The 12,544-nt window shown below is 47.9% G+C and overlaps 1 protein-coding gene across 3 annotated transcripts in view; it reads right to left on the bottom strand.

The window, feature by feature from the left end:
* Positions 1-12,544, bottom strand: part of RNF138 (ring finger protein 138) — a 29,339-nt gene that overhangs the window by 9,539 nt on the left and 7,256 nt on the right. For all 3 annotated transcript variants that reach the window (XM_063924987.1, XM_063924986.1, XM_063924985.1), the window contains exons 4-5: positions 3,877-3,982; positions 3,458-3,565 (exon numbers count right to left, since the gene is read on the bottom strand). In XM_063924987.1, coding sequence (XP_063781057.1) covers positions 3,458-3,565; positions 3,877-3,982 — 214 coding nt within the window. The remainder of the gene's footprint in view (positions 1-3,457; positions 3,566-3,876; positions 3,983-12,544) is intronic.

Genomic DNA, 12,544 nt, shown 5'->3' with positions numbered 1-12,544 from the left:
TTGTCTGGCTTATTACAGGCCTGTTTGAATAAGTCATCTAACTCTTTAGAATCAGGGAAAGTGACAGCTTGTTTTGTACAAAGAAAAACGACTGCTGTGATGCAGCGTCCCATAGAGGGAGCTGTAACACATCCCTTACAGTCAAAATGAGGGGTTCAATACCCTGAGCAGCATCGGGATCCAAACTAACGGGGTCCAGGTCATCACCATCTGTATCAGATAGAATAGCAGGTAAACCACACATCTGGGGACCTGCATAAGGTGGTGGTGGTGGGGGATGGGGGTTTGTGGGGGGGCTGTGCATCTGCCCTAGCAGCTAAATCTGCAACAGCTTGTTGTAGTAGAGTTTTCTGCACATTAGCATTGAGATGGGATGAGATAGCTGACATCATAGTTTTTAGAGACCCTAACCAGCGGGGCTCCAGCCCCTCTCGCCCAGCCCCTTCACTGATTTGTGAACATTGACTGCATTGTTCACAGGAAACAGTCATTAGGATAAGGGAGAGACTCTAGTGTGACGTATACTGCACTGCTTGCGTTTACCCATATTCACAGTAAGCACAATAACATACACACAGACAGTTATAATGCAAGCCTGCCCTACTGTATGTGAGAGGAGACACAGAAGAGAGAACACCAGCACACCCTGAGCTGCACAGCCCCAGTGAGACTGTCAGCTCCCTATTACACAGTAAACACTAACAATTAGGATCCAGATAGTGTACACAAGCGGCTCTCCCCCTTTTCTATACCCTGTACCACATTTCCAGCGTGTCTGAGGATCAGGAAGTGCTGTGTGTGCTGCAGTAAGCAGAGGAAAGCGCCAAAACAACTCAGGTCCTGCTCTGCTGTAGCTCTGGACCCTCCTATGGCACCAGAGTTACATACATAGATTATACTGGCAAAAGTCTCCTTTTAAGCTTAAAACATCACACAAGTGCTAGTCAAGCCCTTTTGTGGCAGTTTTACACAGGGGACCTTAGCGGGACCCCCCCCCCGGGAGGGTACCGTACGCCGCACTCATGGTCAGCCGCACTTTGGACCGGGACCCCCCAGCGGGGCCCCCGATGTCACCTTTAGGCAGCGTAAGGGTTGTGCGGCATGCCGTGGCTGTGACAGCCAAGGCACAGTACCCCACTGAACATCAACCAATCAGGACGGTGGTCCTGCAGCGGGGAAGCGGCTCTGCACCTCGTAAGGCTGGTGACGCCCCCCACCAAACTACCACAGTGCAGGTATGCTGTTGCCCAGACAGCGTACCGAAAATAAAAGCAGATGTAAAAGAAATTGAAGAAAACTCTCTGGAGCTGCAGAGTGTGCATCCTCTCCTGAGGGCACTTTTTTCTAAACTGCCTGTGGGAGGGGGCATAGAGGGGAGGAGCCAGCATACCCAGCTGAAGAAATTTAAAGTGCACCCCGTCTATACCCCCATCGTACTAGTTTCCCCCAATATCCCTTATGGATGCTAGAGAAAAAGAGGGACAGAGAGGGACAGAGGTCTATGTGAGAGATGAGAATGGGCAGTGTGTTATGTGAGGAAAAAAATAATAATGAGAATAAATACTAAAGGAAAAGGCGAGGCTTCAAAGAGCTTGCAGAGTAAGAAAGGGGAGGAGGGATATGGACCTGTGTGTTTAGTGTAACAGAGGGACAGGGACCAGCATGCAGTGCAATATAGAGGAACAGGGACCTGCGTGCTGTGAAATGTAGTATGAGAGCGTGGGAAAAAAAAAAAAAAGTAATTGAAGGAAATGAAAAATAAAAAGCAGAGAAAGCAAAAGGACAAGGCATAAAGAAAATAAGACCATTATATTATATTATATTATATTATATATATATATATATATATATATATATATATATATATATATATATATAGTGTAGGAGCATAAGAAACCTAGTAAGACTAAGCAATGACAACTGATTAGAACAGACAGTATAGTATTATACTTCTTGACACATTTCACTCAGCGACCATCTTTACCTGCTATTTCTCCTGCTGGTAAAGGCTCATCTCTATCTATGGCCGCCAGCCCCAAGTAGTACAATGATTACTCCTTCGCTACTTACATCTAAGCTGTATTATGTTTTGAGAATTGTGTTGCTCTTTGTTACCTGCACTCCATTTTTGTTATTTATTTACGGTTATGCTAAGTTTTGTCTCCCTGTACTGTCCTTTGTACGGCGCTGCGAAACACTTGTGGCGCCCTATAAATAAAATGTAATAATAATAATAATAATAATAATAATAATAATAAAATAGTGAGAATAGACAAATACCACTGAGCGAGGTAACAGTTTTTCATGCATACATTATCAGTCAATGTTAGAAACAGAAAAAGAAAAACAGGACTCCCCTATTCCTTGGACAGAAGAATTTCAATGGCAAACTATCTTTCTAAAGAAAAATATAAGATTTGAATGCAATGGTAAAGACATCCGTCCTTACAGTACTTCATGTATTGTTGCCATCAATTTCCAGCTCTTGCTGGAGAGGTCTTTCTGCCCCAGGCTTCCGGTGACATTTAGTGAGATCAAAATACTGGTCTAAGATAATTGTTATTTCCCAACAAGTTTTAGGTACCCCTGTTCCTACAGGTTCACAGTTTTGCTACTCAAACACTCTCATATCCCAGTGGACAAACTTACGGCATCTTTACTTTGCCATCTTAGCAATGCAGCACGCTGTCATTCCAGTACTTTGGAATTCTAATAAACCCCCCACTCGCAAATATTGGTTCCATAGGTTTAATTAATTCATTTATGTCAATGGAAGACATTTAAGCACCTCAGTAGACAAGCCTTCTGATTTCACCACCACCTGGTTCCCTTGGCTTGAATATAAATCCTCAGATTTTAAAAGCTGCATGTCTTCCTTCCTCCCTATTGTGTAAGCTGTGAACTTTAGGAGGCTGATGTCTTCTTTTTTCCCCCCTCGTCGCTAGGCGATTTCCTCCCTTTACTTATCCTTTTCCTTCTTCACCCCTCCAGTTCCCTTCCCTTTTTCTCTGGTCTCTCCTTTCTATCCTACAATTATGTTACTTTTATGGATGTTTGTTTGATTCATATTGTAATTTAGTTTGGATTGCTCTCTGGAACGATTCCTCATGTGCTTTGATGTAGAGTGAATGGTCTGTATTCATTTGGAAATTTTAATAAAAACAAAATACACACAAAAAAATAAAATCTATTATTAATATTTAGTAGGAATATCATCAAAAGTCACAGGAGGCATTCGTAAAACACTTAGGGGCTTGTGTACTAAGCCTTGGAGAATGATAAATTACAGGTGCTGTCATTAACATGGCAGTTAGGAGCTTGCTGGTAGTTGCTCTCTCGCCAAAGCTTAATACAGCTCCCCCATAATGCAAAAAAAAAAAATATATATATTATATATAATAATAATAATAATAATAATAATAATAATAATAATAATTATAGAAATTAGAATATTCACCATGAAATCTTCATAGCTAAATTGGTGTCTAGCATTTAGATGTCCAACAATATTTCCCGTTGCTTGGATCGGATCTCCCCACGGCAAAAAAGTGCATATAGGGCACACCTAACAGAGCAAAACAAGATGAAGGATCAATTGCCAATTTTGTGGTTTAAAAAATGGTCAGTCACATCTATAAACCTTATAATTGGTATCTTTCCACTATCCCTGAATCAACCATATATTTACAGCATAAAATGCATGGACTGATACGTTTTCTGAATAATCCAAGTATTCATGCAATTAAGTCTTTGTGTATCAATAAGAAAAGTTTATATAATCGCAGCTTAGAAGAGCATGCTAAAATACAGTCTAAGAAATGAGGGACATAAAATGGGGATTAAGAGTGGTGGTGGTGGGAATAAATAAAGAATTACCGCTTTCACAACTTCAAAATAATGCATAAAGTTACAGTGGTCCAGTAAGGCTCTTCTGGTCAAGGTTTGCTGTGGGCAGAGGGGACAATTATAGGTGGCCTCCAGTCTGTAAGAGAAAAGCACAGGAAATCTTACACTCTTTATTTTCTAATAGAAATGAACTACACACATTGCCACTGTCAGCAAATATGATAGCACACCTGCTCATTTAAACAATTGGAGTTATAATAGGCTCTATTATGTGTCTGCATAGTCTCCCTCAAGGAGGCACATCCTTCTTCCATGGAGAATGGAGGAGGAAGACACGTACGCACAATAGCACATTGGGGTGGAGGAGGCTATAGGTTGCACGGTATATAATACGATTACTAGAGCTGTTGCTACATCATGCAGTTTAAGGGACAGAGCAGAGCTGCTGCACATGCCAATGGTAGCAGCTTCTTCTACCAAGTTTGCTATGTGTGTAGAGTCCTCAATCAGTGTACTGGACCAGAGAGTAGCTACCAGGAAGAGACAGAAGCCTTACCATGAGGTAGGACAATGTGTGCCTAGAAAGTGCAGTACTGGTTTTATTATGTTTGTGTATTTATTATTGTATGTTTAACCTTTTCCTGACCACTTATATTTAAATATGTTTGACACAGGCTATACCCTTGTGAAATATTACTACTATATTCCATATAGTATACAGTGTATGAAAAGTCCAATGTTTACATTAATGTCCAGGGTCATTGTTAGGTTCTTCTACCACTCCCCCAGACTCTCACACTTGCTCCAATGTTCCACAGAGTGGGAGATTGTGGACTGCATTTGGAAACACCCCTCCAGAAATCCTGCGTTTGCCACTGGAGGCGGCCTTAACATCAGCACATCTGTTACTGATGGACAGTATCGGTGACCCTGCAGCAGAGGAGATAGCATAGAAAGCTCTCCTCAAAGAGAAGTAGTATAGAAGAAACAGTGGGTCAGATTCAAAGGCCTATGGAGCAGCAAACAGGATCTGCCTGCTGTAATGCATACAAAAATGAGCACGACCTTCCATCTGCTAATTTAATCTGCCCCAATGAGTGTTTAAAATTGTTAATTTCTATGAAAACGTGTCACAGTTTTATTAAAGGTGATATCAATGTGTCTAAACGTAAAATTAGCTTGTGCTAAACTGGATTTACAATAATCTCTTTAAAAACCTTTTGCAAAGTATATCTACAAAAACAAAGAATATCATGTGTTGTGTGCCAGAGCGAAAACCCAACAGCACACACACTAGGACAGGGGTGGCCAACTAATCCGAGTCAAAGAGCCCAGAATGGTCTCCAAGAAAGCTGCAGAGCCGGTACCAGGCGCGCCCCACAAAAGAGGGTGTGATCTAGTAAAAAATGGGGGGGGGGGGGGGTCTAGCTGGCACAAGGTCACACCCCATTTTTTATGCACACCTTTGGTGTGATGTTTCCTGGTGCGTGACTATGAGTTACAACCCCCCCAGCTCTCAGACAACTCCTCTCCTTCCCCCCAGCTCTCAGACAGCACCTTTCTCCTCCCTCCCATCCCCAGCTCTCAGCACCTCTGTCCCCCCCCCCCCCCCCCCCCAAGCTCTCAGACAGCACCTCTCCCCCCCGCTGTTAGACAGCGCCTCTGTCCTCTCCAGCCCCACCCCCCACCAGCTATTACACAGCGCCTCTGTACCCCCCCCCCCCTCCTCCGGCTCTTAGACAGCACCTCTCCAGATCAAAACAACACCCCCCCCCCCCACTCCCCCCCTCACCCTGCGCCTCCTAGAGTTCTCATAATATAGATCTCGGGTAGCCAGGGCAGGGCAGAGCACCACACGCTCACTTACCATGCCTTGTCGATCGATCTCCCTTCTCTGGGCATCTGCTGTCTGCACAGTCTTCCCGCTCCTGTGAGCCATCCTCCTCGCGGCTCCGCCTCCCATGCGCTGTGCCATCATGAAGTCACTTTGCACGCACAGAGCGGAGCGGAGATGAGCCGAGATACACATGAAGCCTCCTCTGAACTGCTGAACATCAATCAGAGGAGGCTTCATGTGTGTAATGGTGAGCAGTGGCAGCCAGGGAGCCACATTATCACAACGAAAGTGCCACATGCGGCTCGAGAGCCACGGGTTGGCCACCCCTGCAATAGGAGAACCCAAATTGATAAATACAATGTAGACTTCAGTGAGTGCAGGCAAAATAAATTTCTGCCGCGGGGTACACTGGGCTCCACAAGGAATGGACAATGGGGTGTAGAGTAGGATCTTGATCCGAGGCACCAACAGGCTCAAAGCTTTGACTGTTCCCAGAATGCATAGCGTCGCCTCCTATATCACCGTGCCTCCCTGCACAGGATCTCAGTTTTGTAGTTGGTGCTGCAGTAGCAGGCACTTAACAGAGGGGCTGCTCCAGGCAGCCATAAGAAGAGCTTTTTTTCCTGAGGAAAAAAGTGAAGACTTCAAGGGCAGCAGCAGTGTTACATGTCAGTGGACATTCACGGCTGCAGCTCCGGCTCTCCCCAGCAGCGCTGTACACTCCCGAGCCCTGGTTGCCGGGTAACTACAGCTGGAGGCTCCGGTTTTCTTCTTGTCAGGCACACACGACGGGGGCTCTCCGGGATCGCGTGGCCACGCTTCGGGAGGTGGTAAGTGGGTCCCGCTTGCGGGACCCGGTTTTTATCGCGATCCGGCGCGGTCAGTGGGAGGCAGGCCGCGCGCGCTGGCGGTGGACACTGTGGCAGTACAGGCAATCCCACTAGATCACCAGGGCATGGGACAGGTCAGGTTCTCTAAACCGTTTTATTAGAGCCCGCAGTACCCGGTGGTTTTGCCAGCAGAGGGATAGAGCTTGGACCTGAAGCCCCTCCCCCAGCCCCAGGGCGCCATTTTCTGCAAATGTTCCCGCCCTGGAGCTGCATATCTGTCTCTCCCTCACTCCCTGGCAGTGTCTGCGGCGCCATTATCACTCAGCTCACTGTTCCTGGGAATGCTTGGGCAAATCCTCCTATGTAAAGCCGCCTGGTTGTCAGTGCTGTGACTTTACAAGACACTTAAGTATTCTATCTGCCTTTTTTTTAGTCAGTGTTAGTTAAGAAAGAGTGCATTTAGTCAGGGTTTCCTAGTACAATTACCCGGTGATATACATCCAGTTCTTACTGTGTACTGTTATATAGCTGTGTAAACTAGTCCAGTGCAGTATTATTGTTAGTAATAACCTCTGCATTGTACAAACTGACTATTTGTGTGTGCATTTGATAGCTGAGTGGTGTCCATTTTGTGTCTTTCACTCAACCTGCTATCCCTATATTCTATAACCTGAGGGGGCTTGGTACGTCAGGTTTTATAATGATATAGGATTTTCACAAAGATATACTGTTTTACGTATTTTTCTCTGCGATTTAGTCACCATATCTCTCCTTTATCTCTGCTGTTGCCAACTACACTGCGCAGGGGTTTGGGCTAGAGGTATCGTGCTGCTGACAAATTGTACTGTGCTACCCGATACTGCAAGTTATATCATGTCTACTTCTGAGGATAACGGTTCTGGGGCTGAACACACTGCCGGTGTTGCTGAAGCCGCAGATACCTATGAGGAGAATATAGCAGCTTTGGGCTCTGGGGACTCCTTGCCCCCCAGTGGGACGGTGGCAACGGAGGCAAATAATGACCCGCCGTGGGCCGCTTTTTCCACGCTTCTGCATATGCTAGTTCATAAACTAACACCCCCTATGGGACCCCCAATGCCGGTACAACTGTTTGTGGTCCCTGCAGCTAACCCGCCGTGGGCGGACGATTTATCTGCTCAAATGAATTTGAACCAGTCCCTGACTACTAAAAAGGCTGACCGTCGCTCGCCCATGTCCAAGGGGTCCTCTAAGCGAGCGCTTGTCTCCTCACAATCCACTGCTGTCACTGACACGTCGTCTGATGAAGACGGCACTTACACTGACCCCACAGGTTCTGACTCAGATACGGCTGATGGGTAGGGTGGTTCACATGTGGATGTTCCTGATCTCTTGGAGGCTATTAAATTAATTTTACAGATTACGGATGATCCCGAGCCATCCGTTCCTCCTAAGAAACCAGATAGGTTCAAGCGTCAGAAGGTGATTAAACAAGTTTTACCTCACTCTCACCACGTAATTGATATACGTCAGGAACCCTGGGAAAAACCGGGTACGAAGTTTGTGCCTCAAAAGAAGATGCTGTCTTGCTATCCCCTCACGCCGGAGCCGTCTAAGAATTGGGAAACGCCTCCTCCAGTGGACTCGCATGTGGCTAGGATGGTGGTTTCCTCAGCTCTACCGGTCACCACCGTCACGTCTTTAAAACAGCCTACGGATAAACGTGTGGAGGGTTGTCTGAAAGCGATTTACACCCTCACGGGTGCTGCACAAAGGCCCACTATTGCAGCTACTTGGGCTGCAGAGGCCATTAAAGCATGGGCCTTGGAGTTAGATGCTGAAATCTCCTCTGACCATGCTAGACAATGCTTGTCTTATATTGTCACAGCTTCTCGCTATATTAAAGAGGCGGCTTCTGATGACGGTATCCAGGCAGCCAAGGCCTCTACTACGTCAGTCCTGGCTCGCCGGATATTGTGGCTGAGATCCTGGTCTGTGGATCTGGACTCTAGAAAAACCCTGGAGGTACTCCCTTTCAAGGGAGATATTCTGTTTGGGGAGGATTTAAATAAGTTTGTGGCTGACTTGGCTACTGCCAAAACTGCCTGTCTGCCAAGTACTGCTCCTTCTGTGTCGAAGGCTAAAGGTACTTCCTTTCGCCCCTTTCGTCCTTCAGGTAAAGCAAAAAAGGTCAGGCATACAACAAGCAAGCCCGCACTTCCAAACCTGGTAAGCCTAAGCCCAAAAGAGCCTGGGCGGCCCATCAGCCAGCTTCCAAGACAGATATGCCTGCCGCATGACGGCAGGGTGGGGGGCCGGCTTCTAGGGAATGGTTGAAGACCACTTCAGATGCCTGGGTACGGGAAGTCGTCACACGAGGTTACGCCATAGCCTTCAAAAACCGACCCCCTAGGCAAACACTCTACATTCGGTGGTACAGACACTCCTGGATACAGGAGTCGTAGTACAGGTGCCTCTTGCGCAGAGGGGCCGTGGGGTACTATTCTCCGCTGTTTCTAGTCCCGAAACCGAATGGGTCCTCCCGGCCCATTCTCAACCTCAAGGCATTGAACAGGTTTGTGAAGGTTTCCAAGTTCCAGATGGAAACCCTTCGCTCTATAGTTCTGGCCTTGAAACCTGGGGACTTCATGGTCTCCCTGGATATACAGGATGCTTACCTGCATATTCCTATAGCAGTGTCTCATCAGCAATACCTGAGATTTGCGATTGGCAACCGACATTACTAGTTTTTGGCGTTACCTTTTGGTTTAACAACGGCTCCGCGAGTCTTTACAAAAGTCATGGCGGTGATGACGGTGGTACTCCGCCGTCAAGGGGTCAGGATACTGCCGTATTTGGACGACTTATTAATCCTGGCAAATTCCCCAGAACTTCTCCTGCGTCATCTAGATGTGACGGTCCGGTTTATGCAAGCCCACGGGTGGCTCATTAACTGGAAGAAGTCATCCCTGATCCCTGCTCAGAGCATGGTGCATCTGGGAGCACAATTGGACACTCACCACCAGCGGTTGTTCCTGTCTCAGGAGAAAGTCCAGAAACTTCAGGACAGGATTCGTTGCTTCCTATCTCGTCCGCAAGTGTCGATACATTCGGCGATGCAGGTGCTGGGCCTCATGGTGTCAGCATTCGACATGGTGGAGTATGCTCAAGTTCATTCTCGCCCTCTCCAGAGGCTGATTCTAACCAAATGGGACGGCCTGTCTCAACGGATGATCTCATTGACTCCGGAGGTCCGTCTGTCGCTGCTCTGGGACCAACAACTGTGCAGGGGCCGTCTGTTCTGGATATCCGACTGGGTCCTGCTGACGACAGATGCCAGTCTAAGAGGTTGGGGCGCGGTGCTGGAGCAACACTCCCTTCAGAGGCGGTAGACCAAGAAGGAGTCCCTCCTCTCGATCAATATTCTGGAGTTGCGGGGGCGGTCTTCAATGCCTTGAACCTAGCCCAGCATTTAATTCAGAACAGTCCTGTTCAAGTACAGTCGGACAACGCCACCATAGTGGCTTACATAAATCATCAAGGTGGCACTCGAAGCCTCCTAGCAATGAAGGAAGTCTCACGGATTCTACAGTGGGCAGAATGCCATCTACCGGCCATATTCATTCCGGGAGTCCTGAATTGGGAAGCGGACTTTCAGTTGTCAGGACGTGCATGCCGGCGAGTGGGGCCTCCATCCAGAAGTGTTTCAACTCCTAGTGGAAAGGTGGGGTCTTCCAGATGTAGACCTGATGGCGTCTCGACACAATCACAAGGTTCCGGTCTTTGGAGCAAGGACAAGGGATCCTCAAGCAGCATTCGTGGATGTGCTGGCGGTACCGTGGAGGTTTCGGCTGCCGTACGTGTTCCCTCCGGTGTCACTCCTGCCCAGGGTAATTCGGAAGTTCAAGCAAGAAAAAGGAATTCTGCTTCTCATAGCTCCAGCGTGGCCCAGATGGCACTGGTTCTCAGACCTGCAAGGTCAGAGCGCCCATTTCTACTTCCACAACGCCCAGACCTCCTCGTTCAGGGCCCCTGTGTCTACCAGGACCTAGCCCGGCTGTCTTTGACGGCGTGGCTCTTGAAGCTTCCGTCTTAAGGGCTAAAAGGTTTTCTGAGGCTGTCATTCAAACTATGTTGCGGGCCCGGAAACCAGCTTCGACTCGGATTTACTATAGGGTCTGGCATTCTTACTTTGTTTGGTGCGCATCTAACGATTATGACGCTTCCAAGTTAAGTATAGCCCAGTTGTTGGCTTTTCTTCAGCAGGGCCTGGACTCAGGCCTGCGTCTGGCCTCCCTCAAGGTTCAAACATCTGCCTTGTCGGTGTGGTTTCAGAGAAAAATTGCGACCTTACCTGATGTGCATACCTTTACTCAGGGCGTGTTGCGTATCCAACCTCCCTATGTCCCGCCTGTGGCTCCTTGGGACTTGTCGGTGGTTTTGGAGGCTTTACAAGAGTCTCCGTTTGAACCTCTTGGTTCAGCTGACCTTAAGTGGCTTTCCCTTAAGGTGGTGTTTCTGCTGGCTATTGCTTCTGCTAGAAGAGTGTCGGATTTGGGTGCCTTGTCCTGTAGTTCCCCATATCTGATATTTCACCGTGACCGGGCGTTTTCTTAGGACTCATCCCGGCTATCTACCTAAGGTGGTTTCTTCGTTCCACCTTAATCAGGAGATTGTAGTTCTGGCACTTGTTTCTCCTGATCTGTCTCCCAAAGAGTGGTCTTTGGATGTGGTACGGGCTCTCCGTATCTATGTGAACAGAACTGCTCCTATTAGGAAATCAGATTCTCTTTTTGTTGTGTTTAGGTTTCACAAACGTGGCTGGCCTGCTCACAAGCAAACTCTGGCCAGATGGATTAGAATGGCGATTGCACATGCTTATGTGAAGGCTGGTCTCTCTGCTCCGGATCACAATAAGGCCCATTCTACTCGGTCTGTTGGACCTTCTTGGGCGGCACAACGTGGTGCGACCCATGAACAATTGTGCAAGGCGGCTACGTGGTCCTCTGTGAACACGTTCATAAGGTTCTATGCCTTCGATACTGCAGCTTCCCAGGATGCTTCCTTTGGACGCCGGGTTCTTGTGCCCGCTACAGTGCGTCCCCTCCCAGAAGGAACTGCTTTAGGACATCCCCATTGTCCATTCCTTGTGCAGCCCAGTGTACCCCGCAGCGGAAAACGAGTTTTATGGTAAGAACTTACCTTTGTTAAATCTCTTTCTGCGAGGTACACTGGGCTCCACCCTGACGCACTTTGCTTCTTTGGGTTGGTATGGCATTAGCCGCTGACACATCTCCTGTCGCGAGAATGCGGTGTTGTGGCTACGAACCGTTGTCGTATCTTTTCCTGCTACTGCATTGGACTGGTTAACTAAAAACGGAGATCCTGTGCAGGGAGGTGGGGTGATATAGGAGGCGGCGCTGTGCATTCTGGGAACAGTCAAAGCTTTGATCCTGTTGATCCTACTCTACACCCCATTGTCCATTCCTTGTGGATCCCAGTGTACCTCGCAGAAAGAAAGAGTTTTAACAAAGGTAAGTTCTTACCATAAAACTCGTTTTTTGTCAGGATTTGCTGAAAGTTGTAGTGAAGCGTGAGCAGCGAGGGGGAGGGGCAGAGCTACACGGAACCCAGCAGGGCTGCTGCAGAGGTGTGTGTGTGTGTGTGTGTGTGTGTGTGTGTTCATTATGCCCCCATGAGAAAATTATCACTTCCAAAAAACTGGGCTTTTTGAGAAGACTTTTGGTAAGTGATAATTTTCCCCACAGGCTGCCTGGCTTCAGAATGGAGTATTGCAGCCACAGGCACACCGAGCCCCTGCCGGCACCTTATTAACTGGTCTCTCCAGCTGCAGAAATACCTCTGCAGCCATGGCGCCCCCTTCACCCCCCACTTCCGGGACATTGTTGCCGGACAGTCTGTCCACAACTGTGATCCCCCCTCCCAACCCACGACAGCACCTTATTGCTGGGGCTGCCTGGACATTGGGGGTCATTCAGAGTTGATCGCTCGCTAGTTAGTTTTGGCAGCCGTGCAAACGCTATGCCGCCGC

The sequence above is a fragment of the Pseudophryne corroboree genome, chromosome 5, assembly GCF_028390025.1.
Source record: "Pseudophryne corroboree isolate aPseCor3 chromosome 5, aPseCor3.hap2, whole genome shotgun sequence".
Taxonomy (NCBI): domain Eukaryota; kingdom Metazoa; phylum Chordata; class Amphibia; order Anura; family Myobatrachidae; genus Pseudophryne; species Pseudophryne corroboree.
This window is presented reverse-complemented; position numbering and strand designations above follow the sequence as displayed.